Consider the following 26,331-nt stretch of genomic DNA (forward strand, 5'->3'; position numbering starts at 1 on the left):
CAGTTTGGAACCAAATGTATACATGACCCCTCCAGAAGCCCCAGAAACTCTTGTGGGCACACCAGCTCACACTTAAAGAGCTGTGATTCCCGTGCCAGTGTGGCGGCTGTGGCCAGCTGACAAAGTCACAGCTCCCTGCGTGCTGAGCTGAACTGAACTCCCTCTCTCTGGGGAAGCTCAGGTGCACATCTTTATTAGCAACAGTCCAGAAAAGCGCAGTTTAAGTTCACCTCAGTAATAACGTAGGGCCATTTTTGTTTAAAAATGACACCCAAGACTGCAGCAGTGCTGTGAAAACTCTGCTCCCCATGACTTGCGTGAGTGCCCTGTAGGTTGCCAGGGATGACAGGGAGCAGCAGTGCCAGCCAGCACCTTTGTGCAGCTCTGTTACATCAGGAGCATCGCCACGCTTTTCTGGATCGTGATGCAGTGCTTTAGCTATGTGGGCTGAGGTTAAACAACAGAGATGGGTGGCAGGGAAATCAAAGTCGCGGAAAGGCTCTGCAGGCAGGGAAATGAGATTGCTGGAATGGAAATCAGGGAAGGCACGCTGACATTTATTCAGCCTGAATTTTCCAAAGGTACTAAGTACATTCTTTCAACTGGCTGATCCCAGCAGCACTTACACTGAAGAAGGCATTAGGCCTGGCAATATGTGACATCATATTTTTGCTTTAATGATTTCCCTAATGTTATGGAAAAAAGCGAGATCCACTGCAGGTGTTCTAAAGGCCACTCTTCTGTGACATGAGACTCTGTTCTACTAGGTAATAATCAGAATCTTGAGGGGAAACACGGCTGTGCACTGACCAGAGGGAACAGTAAGGTACTTCATGCTTAGGCCACTGACGTGCTAATTAGTGGACATTAACTACTCCTAACTTCTGTAAATTAATCATCATTTACACCTACACATGTCCAAGCACTTTTTCCTTGCTGAGACCAAGAACGTTCACACCTGCTCAATTTTCAAGCAACACATTTGTTTGTAAGAGAAAGAAGAGCCAAGATTATATTGACTAACTCATGGGGATCAGTCACTAATATTTACTGCCAGATTTTTTATGGTGGGTAATTTAAATTGCAGTCAGTTGAAAATCCAGTGGGGTAGAGTTGGCAATATGAACTCTCTGGGTGAAATTTCAAGAACACAGAAAAAAGCTGGAAAAGTTTGTTACACGCTCTATTTTTTAATTCCGTTTGTTTGTATTCTGGAATTCTACACAATGATTTGATTAGAGCAAAAATCAGAAAAGCCAGAAGCCCAGCACTATCGGCTGCAAATGTCTGGTCGGAACTGCCAATCCCCATTCCATTTAGGAGCAGAACAAAAGGTAAGGAAGCGTTCTGGCCAGCTCCAAGCTCTCAGGAACCCTCTGCAGGAGCCTGCCTGTGCTGGGAAGGGAACACACGTGCCAACTCCCGCATCGGCTCCATGGAGAATGGAGCTGGCCCTGCCAAGAGGCGGCTCTGCATTCTTCCCTCCCACCTCTTCCCGCATCTGTTTTGGCTGCACCTGCACATGGAGCCCAAGTGATGTCACCTGCCCAGTCAGGCCCTCTGGAACTCGCTGCTGGCACACCAACAGTGGCCAGCACAGCCAGCTCGGCACCTGGGGGGCATGGGGCACTGTCCCACCCGCTCTGGCTGCTGTCCCCTCCCTGGCGACACGACTGAGACATTTCACAGAGATCTGGTCCTGCAGCGGAATAAAGATACATCTATTCAAAGGGAAAGGAAAGTATTTCCCATTCCTACGTAGAGGCTGGCCAAAGTTGGGCGCTTGGTTAATTACACCGAATTCACAGGATTTACAAGCTTAGACAGGGACAGCAACCAAAGGTCCTACAGAAACCCTTCTCTCCCCTCCTCTTTTTAACTGAACCTTTGTAAAGGGACAACAAAAGACCCAAACCCCAGCACAATGCAATGTTAATTCCCTAAGGAAAAAACACTGCGAGGCTTACTGAGGGGATGGCAAGAGCAAGAGTAGATTGATTTCAGTTCCCTCACTAAATATAAAGCAGGTACGGCTTGCTTTCCTCTAAGACATTTGCACTGGGGCACTGCTGCAAGGCCAAAAATATATTAAAAAATGGTGACATCAGACCAAAACGAATCTGTTAAGACCAGTTCCCACAGTGCAATGTTTCCTGGAAGGTTTTCCCTACTCAGCCAGCATGCTATTCCCCACATTTGCAAACAACAAAACAAAACAGTATTTCACTTGCTCAGTTAAAATCAGGTATTTTTACACAGTAAATTAAAAACATGCAATAGACCTCAAATAATGTCACCACAAATTAACTGATTACTGAAAACCTCTTTTTCATACTTCATGTGTTATTAAACCCTTTCAGAAATTGCTGGTATCCAGCCTCACATCAGAGACAAGGCAACTGCTCAAAAATGGAAACACAATTTATTTCATTATGCAATTTTTATGCACAGAACTGACTCACAAAAGTATACTTAGGCCCTGGGTAACATCCAAGTTAATAATTAATTATCTTTAAACTACTTGCAGTGTAATTCCCAGTATTTCTCATTTTACTTGTTCTTTTTTAATGCTGTATGTGTGACTGCGCATGACTAACTGGTGAGAAAAAGGGCAGAAACAAGGAGAGACTGACTATGCGACGGACACACGGTAAGAGATAGAAGCGATCACAGTCAGCATCAGATTTATTTCCTAAAATTAACGATCAAAAGATTAGTCTTAAAGCATCTTTGAGGCTCTTGCTGAACAATAATCCTACAGCACTGCTCGTCCCGGAATCGGGAGAAAATCCTGCGTACTTCCAAATGCAATTCAAAAGAGTAAGCAGATAGTCAGTACCTAACCATCGCACTGCCACAGCACCAGCACAGCCTGCCTTTGCAAAGGGCTACCAGCCCCGGGAAGAGCAGGAAAACGCAGATGGATCTGCAGGCCTCCTCCCTCCCCTGACGGCTGCCGTGCAAGCAGAAGCACCTCTGGAGAGCACAGGCTGTCCTCGCAGGCGTCCTGAGCACATCCCCTGCCTTCGGCAGCGCTGCTGCACAGCTCTCTCCCACACAGGCACGGTCAGACAAAGCTCTGTCTGCAGCTCAGAGCCTTTGGGTCTCCCTCTCCCCTTTTTCCACTGGGATGAGCGACAGCACTTGAGACAAAGCTGACAATCATGGCAGGTCATGGGCATTCGGAGCTGAACCTCTCTCTCACTGAAGATATAACTCCCACCTTATAGCAAAGTTGTAAAAATTACTTTCTATAATCCATAAAGTACATCCTGGAAGTTTTTATTTCCAACCCAAGGCTGAAAGGGAAGTGGCAGCTTTCCACCAAAGCACTGACAGCTCTGGACTCACACCACAGCACAAAGTACAGTTTTCATTTTATTTGAACAACTCATCTCATTCCTTTGCCTTCAGCTCTGGAAGCTTCTCCCATGCACCCTTTTAATTTTTTTCATTCCTTTCAGAGACAAACACCTGGCTGGTCATAACGCCAGGTTTAATTAATGCTTGATTAATTTATTTTCTGTACTAACTGCTGACTTTTGGAAGCTCCCAATGCCATCCTGGTATTCATCCTGGACTTAAGATGAAGTGATACAGTAATGTATTTTACACTAAGATTTAGTCTGTAAACTAAGTAAACAGGATAGATTTGGCTTTGGAATAGCTGCTGAACCGAAAACTTCAGTTCACGTGCAGAGCTTCTGTTTATGTGTACAAAATGTGCACATTCAGAAACCCATCATTAGTTGACAGCTTTTCTCAAATAGAAAACCAGCTGAACAGCACAAAAAGCAATCAACACCCTCTGCTTTCTTATCTGCAATTTTCTGTGGCCAGATCTGCACTAAGGCAGGCTGGCACCTGCAGCGTTAAACCGGTGTCAGCATTTCCATTATAAATTCTCCACTTCAGAGATTTCTGTGTACCCAAACTCACATACAGATTTTCCACACAGGAGCAAAGAGTTTATTACTGCTATTTTAAAAAGTGATACTATTTCCGTGTGTCCACCTGCCCCTTTCCTCAGTGGCCAGAGCACATCAGAACATGCCTGCAAGCTGATGGACACGAGAATTAAGAAGGAGGGCAAGTGATTTCCTGTTGAGAAGAGCTGATTTTGTCCTTAACAGAAAAGCTAGAGACCCAAGGAATGGAATTCATCATCCTCTACCTGCAGCTGTCAACAAAGTCCTTATCTGCAGAGAGCTGAGGTTTTCCAGATGGCCATCTGTACTCCTTGCAGAGCAAGGGGAGAGCCAGGAAATTCACAACACTATTCATTTGAACCATTTAAACCTCCAGCTAAGGCCACATGACTTATTTCCTATAAATGCCCACTAAGAGTCCAGGTAGCAATCCCTGAAGTAGGAGCAATATTTATTGTAAAATGATTTCTAAAAAAGGAGAGGAAGAGCCGAGCTGTGAGACATGCACGCTTGTCGAACCCAGAGGTGCTGCTTCTGTTTGTCTATTAAATATAATTCAGTGCTACTCCTGCAATGCTTTGTCAGGGCACGCTGGTTTTTCCTCACAAAGATACCTTTGTCAGCTCTGTCCAGCAGTTGTCCGACACATTTTTGAAGTGTATCCCACAAATTCAACTCCGCACTCACAGCCCCCAGTGATAAACAACAGCAGTATGTGGAATATGCACAGTGAACAGACATTCTATTGCACAGCATATAAAATATCAGACCAGGCAAAAGAATTTGCAATAAGGCTTCCAAATAAAATTTTTCACAGCTTGACACAAGCTCAGCCTTTACTTAATATTTTACTCTATCTGGTAATGAAAGACATCCTGCTTGCCCCAAAGCACTTGTCTAAAAGAGCAGATATTTGAAAGGTCACAACCACTCGGAGCAGCAGGACTGCAGACGCCCGCTCGGATGTTTGCTCTGAGATAAATCAGGCTGCAGCAGCTGCTGCTCCCAGCCCCGGCCCAGGCCCTATATCAATCATATACACATAAACTTCTTGCACTGGGACGCACCACAATTATTTTTCTTTCACACTATCAACTATAAGCCATGGCAACCTCTCCCCTCAGCTCAAGAGATCAGATATTTCAGGCACTCCCTTACTCACATCGCAGATCTGCCAAACAAACTTCTGTGGGACAGATTAAAAATGGCGCCTTAAGAAGTAATATTCTGTGGTCAAAAAATGCAACAAAACTCGCAACAAAACTCTTCCATCCCCCACACTTCCCATGGCATCCTGCCCAGTCCATCACCTCTACCCACAGTATTTCGGGATTTACTACAAAGATGAGAAACACCACAAAAAAGGCTTAAGTTTCAGTTAGTTCTTTTCCTTTGAGAGTTTCTGCCCTGCAGGATGCAGTGCCATGTGGGCTGGGCACCTCTGTGCCTGCCATGCTGCACAGCTGCCTCAATCCATTCAACACGGTAACTCAAACCAAGAGCACAGAGGAACAGATTTCCTCGTTCTCCTCTGGGACTACTGAAGCAAGTCTTTGGGGTGGGAATTGTTACTACAGGGGGGATGAAAACAGGGACTTTGAGAGGAGATCCTTTAGGAAAATGAGAACTGTTGCACAGACCCAGGGCACATCTCTGCAAACCTCTGCTGCCTCTGTGCTAGGTCTGACACCCCACAGCTACTTAGGGAACTGGCTGCAGTGGGTCTCCATGAACAACAGATCTTGGAATGGAGCAAGGGATAACAAAGAGGAAAGGGAAAATAAGACATACTTTTTTTCTGCTCCTTTACATGTCCTGGAACCAAACCTGTACCAGGGAGGGATTTCTTTCTATTTCACGCTTTCAAGAGCTCCAAAGAAGGTTGGAAAAACACCGAGTCCATAAGCTTTTCCATGGGAAAGCTGCAGAGTCACTCCTGGCCTTGCTGCAGGGAGCAGCTGTCCCTGTGCTGCATTTCAGAGCCTGGGAGCACAGGAGCCATGGAGCCTGAAATCTCCTCAGCAACCGTGCCACAGCTGGAGCCAGAGCTCGCAATGCTAAATAGAGCATCCCTGAGCTGGGAACTTGAGTGGGCCGTGTTGGATTGCACAGCAAAGCAATTTAAGCAAATGACTAATCTAAACCCTTCAGTTTGCTCCTACTTTAGGCTTTGGAAAAGCGGCTGAAAAACATCAGCCATCAATCCTCGCCTGCTGTAACAAAGCAAACCCAGAAGATTAATTTTGCCATCCTAACACCAAATCAAGGCAAATCCAAACAGACTGTTTACTGAGTTGTGTCAAACCACTTGCACTTGGACTTGGATCAGGACTTGCAGCATACAAAAGGCATGACATGTTTTTCACTTCCAGAAGGAAGAAAGAAAAATTACTCTAAGATTAGTATAAGAAATTACTAATAAATATTATTTTTCCCCAGACTTCTTGGTACCTTAACTAAGCCAGTACTTTGATTAAACTTACTCTAAGATTCCCACAGTCTTAGCAACTATTTCATTACAATACACATTTTAGAAGTGTGCAGAGGTCCACGTGTGTCCATTACACTTAGAAAGTGACAAAGTATTTGTTTTTAAAACCAGAGTGCACAAAGAGTTCTCTACGCAGCAAGGCCTCAGCCAACTAAACTAACAGAAACATTTAATTTGCTATTTGAATGCTCTGATTTTAAAAAATCTTTCCAGCTGACGTAACAGCTGGAATTAATGTGAATTAAGAAACACGTGACAGTAAGAGCTGAAAATATTACACTGGATGTAATCATAACGAAGAGCGAAGTTACATTAGATTAGAAATAAAGACAATTTGTGGCCTGCTCCAAAGAAACGCAGAACATTCCAGTGCTAACAATGGAAGTGCTGCAGTTGGCTCCAGTGTGGCAGCCTTTGTAAGGCAATCCGTGTTTTACCAGCACAGCACAGCACGCCCATCATACTTACTGCGGTGCCGGCTGCCGTAGGACCAGGGGTGCCACGACCCTCCTTACCAACAGCCTGACTTTGTTCTTCCGGCCCACGCGTGACAAGAATTCTGAAGTGCTGCTGCCTCATGTTTTGATCTGGTCTGATTTTAAACAAGCATCCCTGCCCTTGAGGCATCCGCTCTACTGAATCACTTCGAGGTATTCCTGCCCTGTTCCTGCTGTCTCCAGGCAGCTCCGAATTCAGCCCATCACCTGTGGGGCTAATTCCTTCTGCTGGTGGCTGGACAGGGTAGGAAGTACTCCTTTCCAGCCGTATCCGAGGGTACCTGACCAACCTGTCCCCTTTTGTTCCGGTAAAGCCAAAGTTACTGCCACCTTCTGCGCCCGTACTGCTTGTCTGTGGCTGCTGTAACTGGAGAACAAAGAACTTTTTCCCTGAATTTGCTGACAGATCTGGCACATGCTGCAAGGACCAGCGCCGGGGCTCAGAGGTGGGAGCGCTATTTGGAGCGTCAGGACCAAAGGGAAGTAGAGTAACTTGAGGAACCTCCGCACTTGAGGCGCGATGCTGAATCCTCACACCGCTTATGTTTACACCTGAAGCCGCTTCACTCGCTTCTTGTCGTTGGGCAGTCAGCAGAGCCTCCTCGCTCTGAGAATTAGTACTACAGAACATTCTACGGTTACAGCAAACAGTTCCATCTGTCTGCTGCCCCAACTCTTCCGTCAGCCCGGGTGAAGAACCTTCAGGAGTCACCTGCAGAGCGCTCGGAGAAGAGCGCTTTTCAACAGGGGATGCATACGGCTCCCTGAAGTCTGAGACTTTCCAGGGCAGCGTCTCCTCCGGAGGCTCCGGGGCCGCGCACTCGTCGGCGCAGCCGTCGGCAGCTTTGCGCTGGAGCGAGATCTGCATGGACGAGCTCCTGGTGGGGCGCGCGTCGATGCCGTTCAGCAGCTGCGGGATAAACATGGATGTGCTCCTTTTCAAGGAGCCCACTTCGTGCAAATCTCCGTCGCCGCCGTAATCCGGTCCATGCCGCGAGAACGCGTGAGGGCTGCTTCTTCTTGGCAAGGTGTGGAATGCCATGAAAAAGTCATCTTCTCTCTCCCGGGCAAGGTTCTCCGATTCGGGGGCTGTGTTGCTTCTCCCAGAGCCAAAATGAAACCGCAGCCGATGGGCCATGATTTTACAGAGAGGAGAAAAGGAGAGGGAGAACGGCAACAATTCAGGCACTGCCAGAAGTTAAAAACCAAAGACATAAACTCCAGGAAAAAGTGTCCCATCTGCCAATCGGTTAGCACTGCAGCCCTGGGAGCGACAGATAGCAGAAATAGCCCAAGTGGCAAGCAGCATTCCAGGCATGATTGGGCAGGAGCAGTCAGCGCTCCTACACACACGGTGACATAGGGTAGGATGGTGGGAGTCACGTGGCCTGGTTCCCCCTCTCCAATGTAAGTGTGTGAGGAGTTTGTTTTTTCCTTTTTTTTTTTTTTTTTTTTTTTAATGCCAGCAAGAGCCTGAAACAGCACCTTCCCAGCTGCTCCTTTTCCATCAGGGAGGAGCGGCCCCAGAGGGAGAGCTCTCGCAGCTGACTGAGGCAGCGAATACACTCGGCACTGCTATAAATCTAAACCACATCAGATTCACAGGGCACACTTGGGAGAAAGCACTTGCAGAAAACTCTAACTACAACAAAATGCTTCCATTTTGTGTTAAAAGCTTAAATCAACACCACATGCAAATGAGGAAAATTCTTTCAAGCACAACATTTTAGTGTGTTACAGCTCTGAGCTGTCATGGCAGAACAGGAATAAATACAACATGGTTACACTTAAAATTTTAACCGTGCTCATAACAAAATTAAGCAACAAACTTTTGACTTTAAAAAGCCCCAGCAGCAATATAACCTGCAGTTCCCTTTGAGCAACTACAAATTACCAACAAAGCAATCATACGTATGGCAAAGATCTCTCACACAGTAAAACCAGTAGAAATGTGCAGGACAGCAAGTCAGAAAGCTCCTTTTCCAGATCTGCCAGGCAGTACAGGTGAGGGAAAAGCAGAGCTGGGTGTTGCATGTCTGTTTGCACTGATTTGTCCCAGCCCCTGCACAGAACTGCCTGCTCCTGGCTGGCCTCCAGCGAGGGAGTCAGCAATGCCACCACGCGTGGCACTGCCAGCACAGAGTACAGTTACACTCCGAGAGCCAGAAGAGCTCAGGAGAAGGACAGGCAGACAGGATACACTAGAACGTGCACCAACCACCTTAAATCAGCTCTGCTACAACAAAGATACTCAGTGCCCTGAGGGCACTCGCACTTCTTAGCACATACCAGAAAAACTCTGGTTAACCAGAAGGCAGCTCCATCTCAGGGCCTGGACAGCTGCTCCCTGCGAGAACTAGAAAGCCTAAATCTTGTCAAAAGCTCTGAAAACCTGTATGTGGCGGGTCAGTCCTCTGCTGAGACATCTGAACTCTGCTTACAAGCAGCTTGCTTTCAAAAGCCACAAAACTACCAATCCCAAGAGCAACGGCAGCTCAAATTGATCAAACTGCCAGCAACCAGCACAATCCCACAATTTTTTATGTGGGTTATGAAACGCAACAAAAATGTGAACAGCTTCCACACAGCAATGGTCCTGGAGATTGCATCATAGAAGCACAGGTGTTGGTATTATTTTATCTTTTTTTTCAGCTAAAACATGTTACTCAATAACACGGTCTCTGCATCCAAAAGGAGGCTGCATCACATTTACTCTGTTGAGACTGGGGAAGAGAAAGGCAAAGACACCTGCTAAGACAGAGTGTGCTTTGGTAATTTGGGAACAAGAAGAAACAAAGTCCTTCCAACAAAAGCCATTTAAATATTGACAATAAGTATGTGAGAGTAAAGCCAAAAGTATCAGCTCAGCGTCTCCTCACTCTATAAACACAACCTGATAGAAACTTGCTATTCCAAACCCCCCGAAGCAGTCAGCTTGCCACAGACCTTCTGCAAGGAAAGCCATGCTTCCTAACCCCAGGTGCTGCTTTGGCCAGGAAGTTCCAAGGCCAAGGACAGACTGAGTTTGGAGGCAGAACAGAAGGAGAATACACACAAACTACTTCAACAATAAAAAGTGCTGAAACTGCCACAGTACGGCCGGTATTGCACACCCAAACTCGAAAATCCAAAGCAGTATGTCTGAAATAAGTATCCCAAACCTGTAATTTCCCAGCTGTCAATGCATAGAAGCTTTTTCTCTAACCCGACCTCCCTGTTCCTGTGGCACCTTCGCATTCCAATGGCGCATGGCAGTTTTAATAGTGCAAGTGGGCATTATAACCATTATATACAAAATAAATATGCTCCTGGTCAGCCACTGTAGAGGCACAGTGCCACCGGTTCACCAATTTACTTCCTCCTGAGAAAAGATCCAGTCATTCAGCTGCCAAGTCCTTTTTCTCCCCAGATTACAGCTTCTGTGGTTTCCTTTGCTCTTTATTTATGAGGAAGATAGAAGGAAAGAACCTATTTGTTGAAGACAGATGCTTTTACAGTCTTTTTTTATCTTCAGCAAGCAAACAAGTTTCTCCACCCCAGAAAATGTGAATTCCTGATCTCATGAACAGAGCTGGTGTTACAATGTTCAAAAGGCAAACCCCCAAGAGCCATCCACCAGTGTGCCACCGCACTGGCACGTTTAACCCCAGATGTACAGAGGGATACTGACACTTTTCCCACGGATAAAACTATTCCAGAAGCTAGCAGCAGTCAATGGTGAAAGCCTCCTCCTGAAAAGCTACTGCATCAGCCAAAGGCAGGGAAAGACGAAACCACTAACAACATGTGAGCGTTGTGAGGCAGAGATGAAACCCACCATTCTGCCATGACCTTAAACCTTCACGCATGCACTGTGCGCATAAGATGCAGCTCTGGTAACCACCTCCCCAGGCAAGATGCAGAAGCACTAAAGGACTGGAAAGGGACACTAAAATGATAAAGCAGTTCCTTTATCAGCAACTGAAAAGGTCAGGACTTTATTGGTTTGAAGTGGAGAGGCCTGAGAAGGCCAGAGTGAGGGTGAGGAGGACCATCTTGGTCCGACTCAGAAAGGCACTACTTTAGTGCCCTTTCAGTCCCAGACTCAAATGGTTTTTACACCTCTATTTGTGTTTCTTGGCACGCTCACTGAAACAACCGTCCGAAGACACCTTTGAGCTGTGTTGTATTTCTATCAGCTGGGGCACACGGAGCCTCGTGATTAGCAGAACATAACCAAGACAAGCACTCACCAGTCTGTTTTCATCAAACACCTCGAACAGCAGCCGATGGTTAGTTGGGTTTACCTGTGAGAAAATCCAAATGTCACTGCAAGTTCAGTAGCTGGACAATAACAACCTGGGTACTAGCTCAGGCAGCAATCAAGGCAAACAGGACAGGACTAACAGGTCTGATGTAAATCTTTACTTGAACTGGAGCACCAGAACCTTACTGCAACTGGGAAGAGCATGGCAGTTGACATGAAAGCTTTTACCTGCATTCCCATGGCAGAGGACCCTAGTCCCAGGCTGGACAGAATATCAAGGCTCCCTGACTGATTTATGAGGAGCAAGAATTTTGCTGCATTTCCTTCAGAATTTCACCTTCAGATATGTTTCTGACTGTCCACTGCTCATCATCTCTAGCCCATTTATTACTCACATCCTTGGAACAACCAGCAGAAATCTCCCCAACACCTGAACAGCAAATATACCTCCAGAAAATTATTTACTTAAACTGAAGCAGAAAGACTGCCAACATTTAAAAGGTCAAAATCAAACATAAAAAGAACTCTGTCAGAAAGACAAAACAGCTGCTATTAAGCAAGTTTTATAGCATTTGATCCAGTTGATATATTTTTTCAGAGAAGCTTTACAAGCTGGGTTACTACGACCAGCATATTGAATTAAGAAAATTTAGAAATAGTATACAACAATTCTGTGGGCTGGAGATGGACTTCCCAGTTTTGAGAAAATCAGAGAACTGTGACACACAAAATAGTGTCTAAATTACTTTACAGGTCCCGTTATTGCTGAGGACACTCAAGATGTTTTAACAGAGCATTTGTGAACTACACCAGAGGTTTTGCAGCAGGGTTGTGCACTCCCTTTTCCTAAGACTCTAGATCTCAGCTGCAAACCCCAGAAAAGCTGTTTGGTGCAGGTGTCCCAGTAAGCACTCCCCACGGCAGTGAGGCCTGTGCATGGAACATTCCACTGGTGGCACTGCTGTCCCAGAGCTCCCATCTGCCACACCAGCCCTCAGGCACTGCTCGAGGGTAATGTTTGAAACCCCTGCAATCCTACCTGACCCGCTTTTGTACAGCTACAGCTGCACTACAGGTCACAAGTCAACTATTCCTTGGAAGAACGTTGTATGCAACCGAGTAGCAAAGTGACTGCCCTTCACAATTATATAATTGCAGGTTGGGAAACAGTTTCTAAGGAACCTGCAAGCCAATTCCTGCTGAGCATTCCATCCCCTCAGAAACACAACAGCAAGTACATCAGGGCAAGCAGGTCTCTGGAGTAAACATACAAATAGAAAATAACATTAGCTGTACATGTTCTAATAATGACCACAAATAAAGAGAAACTTACTCTGAAGTAAAACTCTTCATTCCATTTAGGGTTCAGCGTCTGTAAAAAAGTAACTATATTTACATCTAATGTAAATGTTTTCTGGTGTGCAATTATAACAACATACATGCAAGTGACAGTTTTCTAGGGAAATAAAAGAGAAAGAAAAGCATGTAATAAAAGAAATTGAAAAATACATTGCCATCTAGAGATTCTCTATTGAGTAAACCAAATGTGAGAGGATATGTGAGTCAGATGACCCTAAAATAGACATTAAATATAAATAGAATTTGATGATTAAAAGACAAATCATTGAGAACCTATAGAAATAAAATCTGAAGAACATTTCATTCTCAAGATTCATTTAAACCCAGATGAGAAAAAAAGTATTTTTTAATCACAAAAGCAACTTTGGGGCTCCAAGAATATTCTCAGATTTATACTGTGAAATAAACAGAAAAATTAAAAAAAAAAATAAAACCAACCCAAAAAAAAACCAAAAGTAAAACCAAAAGAAAAGGTTATTCCTGGGAACAGGTAAGATACTCTTCCAATGTTCTCCCAGCCCAAGGATTTTAATTTTAACAACCTGACTAAAATGCACAGAATAAACGTCCATACATATTGCCAGCTGAAGTGAGCTCAAACATGACATAATTAATTGACACAAAAGAGATGAGAAGTACAAACAGTAATTTGGGCAATTCAAGCTTGAGTAAGTATAAAACAATTGGACAATACGCCCAATGATTTTGTGCTCATGCCAAACCATTCCCTCACGCTCTCACACAGCAGAGATCTACGGGCAGAGCTGACAGGAGAAATTGGCTTTACACCCACGACAATTCTGTTCTAGCAGAGATGGGGAATCTTGGCTGTTTATCTTACTCCTTGCTATAGATCCAATCGATTCCTCACAGGCAGGATATGGGAGCTGACTACACTGCATCTCACTACAAAATGGGAATAGAGGACCTCATGGCAGAGCAGGAAGTACTCCTTGAAGGAACAGACCACTGTAAAGGGCAGGTGAATCAATGATGGGCTTGTGGGAGCAGAGAAACTTTCAGCTTTTTTCCCTGAAGGAGCACAATGTATTCAGTAAAAAATAAAATGAAGCAGTAAGGAAAATTTACATTACATTAAGGAAAAGTTACATTTTAAACACTTGTATTCATCAAATGCTATTGCTGCTGCCAAGAGAGGGTATGTACAATTTACCAAACAAAGCACTGGTTTAACACGGGTTTTGAGGGCACTACTGCCCACTTGATAATCCATTCATTCCTAATGCTGCTTAACCACACAATTCAGGGAAATCTGATGGATGAGGCAGCAGAGTCTTTGGTAAATGCCTGGTAACTCACCTGGAAAACTGTTCCACCTTTACAGGTCCCACTCTTAGTGGGCAGAGTCAGAAAGTGCAAACTTATCTGAGTGCCAGCAAAGAAGAACTGCAGGAATAGCTCCATACAGGATGTGAGCAAGGAAACAGTAACAAAAACTCAACCTCAAAGAGCTACATCCTAAAAAGGGCAAGCGCAGCACACATAAAGGACTGCCAGGAGTCAAGCTGAGCTAGACCTTCCTCGGGTATTTAAAAAAGGGTTTTCATTTAATCATACACAGAAAAGGAAGACATGGAGAGAAGTGATGCTCCTGAACACTGGAGCTCAATGGGGACACTGGGCATTCTCAGAGATGGAAAACTATTTTTAATATTCCATATGAGAAAGGTAGAAGTCTTCGGAGCTCAGCGCAGTCAAGGTGAAGAAATTGAAGAAACTGGATAATCTGCATGTGAACTTTTAAATTCTAGCAGGTATTTAAAGAACACACTGACCACATTACAGGATCAAAGCCAGAAAACAGCAAATCCAGCTTTCCCTACTTCAGAGAGAACCTTTCCAGCAGGGCATTCCAAATACAGCTCCAAAAAGAAGTACAAAGCATCAATCAAACCTTACAGCTGGATTAACCTATGGAGGGAGATAAATTGAAACAAAAAAAATCTCAGAAATTTAACCTAGGTAGGTCATGCCATATATAGCTGACATTCTTCTGGTAACTTTATTTTTTCAGAGTAAGAAAACAATGTGCATTTAACCCTTTTGGCTGTAACGAAGCACTTCCAGAAGCAGAGTCCAGTTGTGCAGATCAGACAACAGCACAGGACACGGAAAGGAGAACGAAAAGGGGACACTGCAGTTCCTTCTGCTGTCCAAGAAGCACTCCTGCAAGGCAGTGCTGCACAAAGTTACCCATTCAAATGAGGAACAAAAAATGAGGAGAAAAATGAGAAACTTGTGAAAGGTTAACACAGTTACAGAGCTGAAGGAGGTAACTGTCAGTCATTCCTCAGATCAACTGTACTTGGGGTATTTTTTTAATGATTTTAATTCAAATTTGAGATAAGGTAATAATGCAATCATCTCTCTATTTACAAAAGAGAGAGATGATTGCAACTTGCACAGGGAGAACTCTGCCTTGAAATGAAATTTAACAATTCAAAGCAGAAATTACCAACTAGAACTTTCCAACAGATGAGTTAATACCACTATTACAGAAATGACTGAGAATGTCTGGGTTTTAATTGACAGTGAAAAAAGGCAGGTGGAGACCTGGGAATGAAACAAGCACTAATGGCTAACCAGGAAGTCTTTGAAAAATTCCTTTTCCACATCAAACATGCCCTGGTTCTGGAACAAGTTCTGCTTGGATCTTCCACACCACCACACCACTAGGATTCCACGGTGGCTTTCTCATATCACCCAATGTCCTGATTTTAGAACCGCGTCATTCCAGTTCGTGTTTTCAATAACAAAATTCTCCCCACTATTCTGTTTTGCAGCCATGATTTCAAGTGAATCTCTGTTGGTTCTAAATATCTCCATAAAAAAATGACAAGTCATTATTTCCACTTACTTTTCATACAGCTTATGACTACTTTCCTCTCTGCCAATACCAGTAATGAATACCTATCTCTCTTACCAATACCAGTAAAATAAAAAACAATATCCTTACAAAATCTTAGGGTACTGGTAATGACAACTATCCCCTGGTGGCATTTTGTTTGCATGAACTAAAATTGAAAAATTAAATAAAACTCAATTTTGGTTCTAATTAAAAATGTAAGAAATCCCAAGCTTTTCTTACAGCATATCTTCTGTCATCCAGTTGTTTTAAATTCCCACATTATAAAAATATTTTGAAAATGGAAATTCTGAACAGAACTATCATTTTTGCTAAAAGTCAGATAAATGATAATTAAAGCACAATTTCTCAGTCCTTTATTTCCACCGTGTCTTTGACAGAAATATGAATTTGAAAAAAGAATCTGTGAGTGGTGCAGCCAAGCTTTAGTGAACAATATGCAACATTAGGTGCTGTCTCCAGGCCAGACACACTGAGGTGCAGGCACTTGTTCCCAGATTCTGGTTAGGAGACAACTGCATTATCCAGTTGCTAGACATGTATGTAACGATTTTAATTAGTGCTGCATTATGTTATACAATTGTGTTCCAGTGTTCTTAATCCTTCCAAAGCCAGGAATTAGAAAGAGCTTGTACGTACCTTTTTGATAGTTTTTGTCTGCACAAGAGCAAGTTCTCTGTTCTCATCTGCTACATACAAGGAAAGCTTCACATACGGGTCACTGCAAAAAAAGACATCAGATTTAATGGCCTACAGTTGTACAGCCAAAGAACATTGCAGAAGAAAATTTTCATTTAACTGGGTAACAACAGCACCTCCAAACACTCCTAGTGGAATTCTCTTCAGGGAAAGCTCAGAACTCTAGTAAGCTACTGACACATTGAAATGAGTGTTTGAATGTGCTCAGTCCAACCCTGCCCGTAACAGCAGAAAGCATTCCCTGCAGCTCTGTCCCTGCTGGGGACAAGAACTGCCTGCTCTCACACAGCTCCTGCCCACAAGTATGCCCGTGGCACTCCATTAAAAGCAGGCAGGGAAAAATGGGAGCCGTGGGGTTTGGGAGAGACTGGCTGCACCTAACCCCTGGAGGCTGACAGGAAGTGCAACAGGAATAACTTTGAAGCAGTGGTTATAATTGTTTTGAACCATAAAACTGAGCCGCACAGTATCAGCACTGATTCAGACAGGGCAGAGAGCAACCTGCTCTAGTAGAAGCTGCTCCTGCCCACAGCAGAGGGTGGAACTGGATGGTCTTTAAGGCCCCTTCCAACACAAACCATTCCATGGTTCTGTGCTCTAAACTAGGAGAAAGAGCATCCTGCAGGAACAGATGAACTTCACACAGGTAGAGTGTCAGGAGGCGGAACCCAAGCAGAGCCTCTGCGTGAAGGGGGAAAGGATGCCTGAGTAAATCCAGGACCCTGACCTGCTCTGGTGCTCCCTCTCAAGGCTGCAGCACACTCTGCTGGATGATGACCCAAGGTTTCTTGAAAGCATCAAGAGACACTCACAACACCACCAGACACTCAGATTTACCAACCACATCATTCAAATGCTGATACTTGTTGAATGTAAGGAACTATTTTGTGACAAGAACAATCAGCGCTTGCGTGTTCATTATACTGGATGTTCCATGTATCGAATATAAAATGCCACAAAGGTGGAAACAAGAATATACAAGACATCTTGTTTGATTTTCTATCAGTAGATGCACATAAATGTATCTACTTAATCTGCAATTAAGTTTAGCATTAAGCACCAAGGTTTAGAAGAAAACAAAGCATCATTGTGATTATAAAGAAATGCTGGTGCTGCTTTGAATTGCCTGATGTACCCTGCTAATATTACAATTATCCTCTCAGATTTGGGTTATCGATCCATACTTGGGCAATGCTCTTTTCAGGAACCCTTAGACATACTGCAATTTTTTAGTGCTAAAATACCCTGGATGAATATTCTGCCTAGAGAAAATGAAGACTGTGGCACAGTGGCAAAGATTATTTTTAAAATCTATTTCTATTTTAGATAACTGGAGAATAATCAAGTTTATTACAAAATTCAGTAAAGAAATTTTGCCTTTACTGAACAGACTTCTGACATCTCTGCCTGCTGTAGAAGTGGGACAGCGTAAGTCAGACTGACTGCGCAGCCAAGCTCCTGGTCCTGAAGGTGAAGCTGGAGTTTACCCAAATGATTGGATAACTGAGACTGTTTACTTACCTGAGTTTGTTTACCTAGAACGAACACGTAGCTGGAGGGAGACTGGAGACCAAGGAAAGCTGACACTGCCCCAGGTGGAACTGTCTCACACAGCCCTGCACCACGGCCACTTGCTCTGCACCCCAGATTGCCCACCCCCAGCAGCCGAGCAGCTCTGCACAGAGCTTACACGGGAACACAGCACAGAAGGGGTTCCAGTTGAAGGCAACGGGCCATGAGGGATACAGAGGTCCCTTCCCAGCCCCAACAGGCCATGGGGAACACAGAGGTCATCCACAGAGTCAGACAGTTGTTCACACTGCAGTTACAGGAGCTCTCAGTGACCAGAATGCACCTGATTAGTATTAAAATTCTTATGTTTAAAAGCCAGTAAATAAAAAGCATTGTAAAGCTTTTAAGAAACTTATTACTTATCAGGCTCAGATTCCAACAACCAAATGAACAGTCTAGCTTGCAAGTGCCACTAACTGAGCAGCTCCAGGTGAAACGCAGGGGTCTGGATCCTGCTCTGTGGCTCTGTGCTCTGTGGCTGCCCCGCAGGTAACACAGCCGGTGCTCCTGGGATCCATACAGCTACCAGGGAAATGAAACAAGTACAGAGGAAAATAACACACCAGCTGAGACTTCCTGGGGAGCACACATTGTATTTGAGCAATCTGGTGAAGGAATCAGAGAATGGGCAAAGAATGGAAGAAGGCAGAACCCCAATTAAGAATATAACTACAACAGCAAAACAAAGTAATTGGGAGCCCAGAGAACAGACACTACATGTCAAAGCAGCAGTAGAAACACTGAGGGAACTTTACAGTGGTTAACTGCACCCTGGAAATCCAGCTAACAGCAAGTATTCCAGATAAACGCGGCATCTTTGCAAGGGAAAATCAGTACCAACACAGAAGTTCTGTTAGACAAAAACAGGAAAACCAGTAAAATTGAGTAAAACTTTCAAAGGAGTGAAATACAGCATCTGGTCTTTTAAAAGTCACTGGAAAACTTATCCACAAACTGGAACAAAACGGACATGAAGACAAGGAGTAAAATACCAGATTCCTGTGTCACAGCAGTGTCTGCAGATGTGTTGAAGGAAGGAAATCATGATGATTCAGGTGACAGAAGACAATAATAAATGAGACACCTGCTGAGAGCACAAAAAAACTCCCCAACAAACTACATGGATAACATCATGTATCTGACTTACAGAACTAACAGTTCTGCACCTTGCTAGGAAAACTTACTGCAGAGGTCACCTGAAGGAAAAGTACTGGGTTTGCCTCCTTTAAAAATCACATTACTTTAGAGCAGTGTGAAACTGGTGGGCCCATGAACAGTGTCCCATTTGTTCATTTGAGTCTGAAATCGCATTTGCTCTATACTTTTGAAACAGTTTTGAAAGCAAGTCTCAAACTAGCTTCTGCCAGTGACATGATGTATTATTTACTTATTTTAAGCTCTAAAAGAAGGGGGTGGAGAGCACAGGCATATGTGAAAGAACAATGGAACTGCTAAGGCCTACATGGCTCTATTTTTATTTTAAAAGCTGAAACCTCCTCCCCACATATAAAATTTAGTAACACTTGTTATGCAAGTGCGTGAATGCCAGGCTTGTCACATGCAAGCAAACTTTGCATTTCAAAATAGCCCGACTAGTTTTCTTTGGAACAGTCTTGCACAAAGATAATTTTGCTTCCGTAAGAAATACAGAACCATTCCCTTTGTGCTGCACCTTTTCTGCCTCACATATCTGAAAGAACTGATCAATAGCTCCTGTAATTCCGGCTGCAGAAATACCAGCACACTGACATGAAGGAAGAGAAGTCTCTTCCTCAAAGCCACATCCCAATCTGATTCTTTCCCTGGTCTTGAGGGGTCCACTATTTGGCTATCGGTTAAACTTCATCCAGCCTCACTCCATCCAATCTACCTGCACGCTCCTCAGCACAGGCACACATAGAACAACATCCTCATTGAGCCCTTAAGGCACGTGCCTCCTCGTACTCCTAAGTGAGACAAGCTGAATGTTTCAACAGCCCCAAAATGACCACCTTCAGGTTTCTGTCAAGACCAGGGAAGACCTGAGAGCACCTCCTCCCCACAGGCCTGGGATGCCTGAGGGCTCTGGGTTTGCCTGCAGTGGGGATCCTTCCACCAGTGGCCAGGTAGGGAGGCAGACGTGCCCAGTACTCAGCTCTGCTCCGCACGGACACTCCAGTAAATCTGCACACTGCGGGCTCTGCTAAGGGAATGTGCTTTTACACACAACATGCCCTCAAGAACACCACTTACAAATTCAGATCAGTAACATACACTGTCTTCAAAAACATTCATCTCAGTAACTCTCCACAAAATTATGGGAGCCCTTGGATACCAGTTAACATCTGGGCTGAAAAGCAGGTTATGCTTGGCAAGAGGAAATTCCATGAACCTGGAAATATTTTTTCAGAATCATTTAAACACACTTAAGAGAAACTCCGTCTGTGCATGCACTTAGTGGAGCTTAAAAAATTCCAAAATTTTTTTTTAAATTCCAATATTTTGCTTAGTCACTTTTAGATCCAAAGAAATGAGGGAAACAAGTTCCCAAAACATGCATCATCAAAGAAGATAAGAATTCTAATGAGATACTTCTAACCAAGTTTTATGGAGAGCAGTAAAAACAACGTTGTAAGGCAGAACCCCTTACAGTCGCTGTCATTTTATCCCAATAACCACTCCCCCAGTGACTTTCCCCACTCCTGCACAGTAAGGAGAAGTACAATAAGATACACAGCAATTAATTACAAGGAATGCTCCAGAGCACACTGGCTGTGTTTGCTCCCTGGTTTTATTTTAGCACAAGCCTTCTGGGTTTCATCTTTCTGCCTGTACTGAATAACACCCATTAAGAGTTTTTCTCAAAGTGAAGGAAGATTTTAACCTCACTGCCATGCAAGTCTCATATCCTGTGACACAAAGTGTCCAATCACACGAGGATAAAGGAACATCAGCTTCTGAAAAGAAAACAACCTTACCTTACCCTTCATCGCAAAGCCAAACTTGCAATCCATTGTGCCTAAGCATCCCAAAATCTCATTCCTCCATACCCCAGAGTCATTGTACAAACCTCTGATTTCCCTTCTAGCGTTTTATTTTGCAAAGAAAGGCTCACACTTCTGACTCTAAAAGAAGTGCAGCAAGGCTTTACCGAAGAGCTGCTAGAGATAATGACTCACATCACAGACAGCTGCGAAGAAGTGCCTGTGGGTGAAAAAAGGAGTTAAAAATTATACCTCAAACCCCACCTCCAGTGTCTCCACCTTCCTTTACCATGTTATGTTCTAATAAAGGGTAATGAGATGGATTCCTTTTGTATTCTTGCTCTCTTGGAAGTCTCCCAGAGCATAAAGAATATTTTAATCTTCCAAAACAGATGGAAGTGTAAATATGGGTTTTTTCCCCTCCCTGAGGCCATTTTTTTTTTTTTTTTGCAAAGGTTAAATGAATACTCTTAACAGAATATGCATACATCAGCCCTTGGAGCTAAGGGACTGATGTATGCATAGATCTTCCTATGCCATTTCACACTCCCAAAATATCTTAACAAGTTCCAAAATCCAGCGGGGGTGGACAAGGAGAGAGAACTCTATGACACCTGGCTTTTGGAAGAGAAAAGCTCAGCACAGTAGTTCTTCCTTAAATATTTAAAACCAAAATATTTTCCTTAGGTGATTTTACTGACATGCCTCTTTTTTTTTTTAAGATACCAGATTCAGGTAAACTCACAGATCACAGTAGATGGCAGGCAGGAAAAGTTGAAGAGCTGAATATAGAAGCTTCCTTTTTTCAAGTAACAAGAAACACTTTATGTTTCTGTATTTGTACAAAGGAAATTTTCCACTAAGCAATTATCTGATGAGAATTATTGTTCACTATGACATTTTAACTGTCAGTAATTATTACGAAGTCCTCTTACTAAGTAGCAAGACCACATTCTCGAAAAAGCAGCATTTCTCCATGTAAAGCTCCTGAAATATATACCCAGTGCATCCTAAAGACCATACCCTGTAGAGATGGGTAAAAAGCTGCTGATTTTGGTGCAAAACGGGACCGCCTAATTCGGTCGGAAGCCATCAGGTACCGGCTCGCGGCGGACGCTGCGGAAACTCTCGGGTGCCCTCTGCTGCCAGGCACGGCCCCGGGCTCGCCGGCCCCGGGCAGATCAAACACCTGCGCCGATGTAAAGGGCACACCGATACGCTGCACCCCACCCTGCAGCCCAATAGTCAGTTCACACACCTGTATGAGCGTCAACATTACGGTTTCGCAAATAAAACTATCGATTATCCAGCATACTCCTGCTGAGCAGCCTTTCATCTCTCCCTGTGCCAGCACCTCTCCTACACTGGCCACGCCTGCAGACACGGCCTCCTTCCCAGGCAGGCACACACAGCTGGCTCTGCAGCCAGCAGCGACTGCGTCCATCTCAGAGACTGCCCCGGCCGCTCCCCGCGCCTCACGGCCGCTCCCCGAGCCCCACGGCCGCTCCCCGAGCCCCACGGCCGCTCCCCGAGCCCCACGGCCGCTCCTTGAGCCCCACGGCCGCTCCCCGAGCCCCACGGCCGCTCCTTGAGCCCCACGGCCGCTCCCCGAGCCCCACGGCCGCTCCCCGAGCCCCACGGCCGCTCCTTGAGCCCCACGGCCGCTCCCCGAGCCCCACGGCCGCTCCCCGAGCCCCACGGCCGCTCCCCGAGCCCCACGGCCGCTCCTTGAGCCCCACGGCCGCTCCCCGAGCCCCACGGCCCTCCCCGAGCCCCACGGCTCTTATGGCAGCACACTTCATTCCACAGAGAAAGCAAAAGCCATGGTGCTTGCTGGTTTCTTTCCCTTCCCACACTGTTAATAACATTTCGTTTTCACTACACTGGACAAACTTCCATTGCAAATCAGCTAGAAAAAGGAAAAAGCAACAGAGTATGAACTCTCCCCTACTTGAGTAACTGCCCTGTAGTCAAGTGGCTCTGGGAATTCAGTCGCAGGTCTGTTCCACCTCCAGGGCCTCCCTCGGCCAGGACGTACACAGCACTCTCCCTCTGGCACACATGCAAGTGCTGAAGAGGCATTCAAGAGCCAGATTATTTTTTAATAGTTTGATTAATTTATGAAAGCAACTCCCGTCAACGGATTTCTCTCTGCTCATGGGGGAGCCATCAGTAGGAGAAAGGGAACAGGCTGTTAGCCAATCCAGTTCCAAGGCAGTACACATGCTGGGGGAGATAGCTCCAGGGGTACAGCTATCACCACAGTTTTTCCAATAGCTAAAACCAGATATACCATAACTCAAAGTGGACTAGAAAAGTGATAGCAGACTTAAAAGAACAGGTACAGGGTAAACATCTGCCATCTTCGTCACCCGCAAAGCCACAGCCACATGTGCTCTCCTCCCATCACAAACCACAGCGACAGGACACACGAATAAAGAATTCAGCCACATTTCAAGCAGCCTTGCTCACAAAAGGAGCATACAGCATGACTTACAATCCTACCAACAGCCTAGAGCTCAGCTCCATCATGGATCCTGGACACACAAAATCAAACCAGAAAAAGGGCTTTTCAGGAAAGAACAGGTAAAAGCAATAAACGCAGAGGCAACCCAAAACTAACTCCTATGCCATTGGAAGCACAGCTCCCTGACAATGAAAAACATCGGCAATTTTAACTGAAAAGCACCCTACATTTTCAACTTCCAAACAGCCACAATTTTCACTTACTTCATGATTTAGAAGGCAAAATACAGTAGCTAATGCACCTCATCAGCTGTACCCTTATGGGATACACACAAGTTCAGCCACTACTTGGATTCTTGTACGATATTTATTAAGATACTTCAGTTAAGAATTTGGAAGGAAATAAACGTCAAACATTCACACATGCAAGCGGACACTAAATTCACAAAATCCCAGTCTGCAGTATCTACAGTCCACCATCAGTACGTATCGCAGACTTGTAATTTTACAGGGCAAAATATAAAGCAGGTTACAGACCCTCACTGACACCTACACTAACCAGCCTCTTGTGCCCACCTCCACTGCACCTATGTGGATGAAATGCCCCACATTTAACCATCACCTCAGGGTGCTCACACTTACTAATCCACTCTGCATTCTAGTTGCTTTGTGTCATTGCAACTGAAATTCCATAAATTTTTGAACTATTAGGAGAATCATATGAAACCATGAGGTAGGAAAAACCCTCTAAGATCACCGAGTCCAGCACAAATGCATGCCCCCAAGTGCTACATCTAAATGGCTTTTAAATCCCTGCAGGGATGAGGATTCCATCACTGCCCTGGGCAGCTGTGCCAGGGCTGGGCAGCCCTTTAGGGAAAGACATTCTTCCTAACACCCAACCTAAACTGCCCTGGCACAACCTGAGGCCCTTTCCTCTTGTCCTGCCCTTTCCTCCCTGGAAGCAGAGTCTGACACCCACCTGGCAGCACTCTCCTGTCAGGGTGTCATGGAGAGCAAGGTGGTTTCCCCTGAGTGTCCCAAGATATCCTTACTTGCTATTAAAATTATTTCCTAAGTCAAAAAGAACCCCAAAAAAGCAAACTCAAGAGCACTGAGATTTCTTTACTGTTAAAATCCTCAGAAGTACAAGTTTCTCCAGTGCTCTACACTGTAAGAGACTTTCCTTAGATTTTATCAAGAAGGAAATGGCTTTTGGACTCTGCAAGCCCACAGGCAGTGTTTTATAATGGTAAAGGTGATTTAAAAAGGACAGGACAGTCCACTGAGATGCAAAACACAATGTACACCATGTAGCTAATCCTTCACAGTCAGTCAGGAACACGGTAACTGCCCCAGTCTGAAGCCCTGCACAGCTCCACCGTACAGAGAGGCACAGCAGCTGCTGGAGCCGCAGCTCTGCAATACCATCGTGTTTCAAATGACGTACGTTAGCTCATTTGAAAGATTAAAACAAAATTTAAAACACATGTAGGGAAGATGTTTTTAACTCTGTTTATATGGAAATCCTACTGACTTGAGACCGATTTCCTTAAAATATGTTAACGGCCACATCAGTAGGATTTAGTACTAACTACACTCGGATTTAACTTCATGTATTTTGAAAGATAAAAATTATGCTGCTTATTATGGTCAACATCAAAAACTGTTCTTCAAAACAACACATTTGGAGAAAGAAAATAAAAAAGCTTTGGCATACCATATTCTGCACACAGCTACCAAAGGGACACTTGTTGCAAATTTTACCCAAAATACTAAAGTTGACTAAACTTTTAATTGCTGCTTTCATGTAGTTTTAAGCTAGATACACAAGCTAACAAACAACTTGTAAGCATCATTAAATAAATACAGGAAAACCCACAGGGAGGCTCATTCATACATTAAGAAATTAGTCACCTCAACAAAAGCTAAGATTTGATACTACTAATTTCAAACAGATAAAACCCTTCTACGTAGATTGGAACATTTGCAGTAGAGCATTTTGTCATGCTTAGGCTTAAGAGAGCAGGAATGTCAAGGCTGAATTAACCTTCAGAAAAAGGAAATTACTGGGTTTGGGTTCATTTTAGCTTCAGAACCAGCTTCTTCCCCCCTGCTATGAGCTGGCTGGGTTCTGCAAGCCTGGGCTTTGAGCTGCTCCCCGTGCTCGCAGAGCGGAGGGCAGGAGCGGGCAGGAGCAGCCAGAGCTGCGTTAGCAGCTGCGCCAACGCACACCCAGCACCTGCAGGGACTGCAGCCCTCGCAGGGCCCTTGCCCTGACAAGCCGATCATGTTCCAAGGATCACAGACGGTGCACAACACCCACCTGGCTCCAAAGATGTCTTTCTTCGCCAGATCAATGCCAGAAACCACCTTCACCCGGAGGATGCGAGACTCCTCCTACGACAGAAAAGAAAGCAGGTTCAATGTTTATTCTCTAGGCCATTTTGAAGATCAGCAGCTGGCAAGAGGTTAGCAGATAGCTAACCTAGGAGTCTCTCCTAGGGAGGATTTGGAAAAGAACCGCCTCTTGGAAGGCCTATCTGAATCCAACCATGAGGAGTATTCGACTCCAGTCAGAGCTGTTAAGAGTTCAATAAAGGCAGAGTAAGAGTAGATAACAGAAATAACATCATAGCAATAATACTGTAGCAATAATGGCAATAAAAGTAGAAGAGTATTTGCTGAACAGGGCCATTTCACATCCTGAGTGATCCATATGCCACAAATTCATTCTGCATTGACACTGAAGCTCTTCAAACACAAGGGAATTATTCATAATATTTTAATAATGAGAGATGCCTGTAGTGCAAAAATCAAGGCTGCACAGTTTAAAAAGAAATACTTAAAAAAGAATTTTTTAAGCCTGTCTCACCACCTTGGTGTACGCGGAGAGCTCAAAATCAGCGTTCACTGACAGATGGCAAGTCCTGCATTTGCACATCACTGGAGCATGAAGCGCCTGAGCAACATCAGTAAAAATGGCCTTGTTTCACTTTGTTTTTTTCACCCAGTTTGAGCAACACAAAGAGGCCACCAAAATGAAACGTGGAAAGTCTTCTACAGAAACAGGTTCTGCAGTCCCCCATATCAGTGATACCTTCTCTCCTCTGATAAGCCCCGCAGAGCTGCAAGATACTGGATTCTATTACAGTAACTTGAGACTCTGTTCCTTGAAGCCTGTTTAGAAAACAATTACACTTTCCCACAGGCTTCTCCTGG

The 26,331-nt window shown here is 44.5% G+C and overlaps 1 protein-coding gene across 8 annotated transcripts in view; it reads right to left on the bottom strand.

The window, feature by feature from the left end:
• The window catches only part of NEDD4L (NEDD4 like E3 ubiquitin protein ligase), a 78,542-nt gene that overhangs the window by 30,567 nt on the left and 21,644 nt on the right, over positions 1-26,331 (bottom strand). For 3 of the 8 annotated variants that reach the window (XM_021545354.2, XM_021545352.2, XM_021545351.2), the window contains exons 2-5: positions 25,436-25,509; positions 16,049-16,130; positions 12,497-12,535; positions 11,150-11,203 (exon numbers count right to left, since the gene is read on the bottom strand). In XM_021545354.2, the coding sequence (XP_021401029.1) occupies positions 11,150-11,203; positions 12,497-12,535; positions 16,049-16,130; positions 25,436-25,509 (249 nt within the window). Of the gene's footprint in view, positions 1-6,888; positions 8,355-11,149; positions 11,204-12,496; positions 12,536-16,048; positions 16,131-20,838; positions 20,865-25,435; positions 25,510-26,331 lie in introns of those variants that run through there. The other 5 variants (XM_077790460.1, XM_077790459.1, XM_021545358.3 and 2 more) reach the window with 4 other exon arrangements.

This window comes from Lonchura striata, chromosome Z (genome assembly GCF_046129695.1).
Source record: "Lonchura striata isolate bLonStr1 chromosome Z, bLonStr1.mat, whole genome shotgun sequence".
Classification (NCBI taxonomy): domain Eukaryota; kingdom Metazoa; phylum Chordata; class Aves; order Passeriformes; family Estrildidae; genus Lonchura; species Lonchura striata.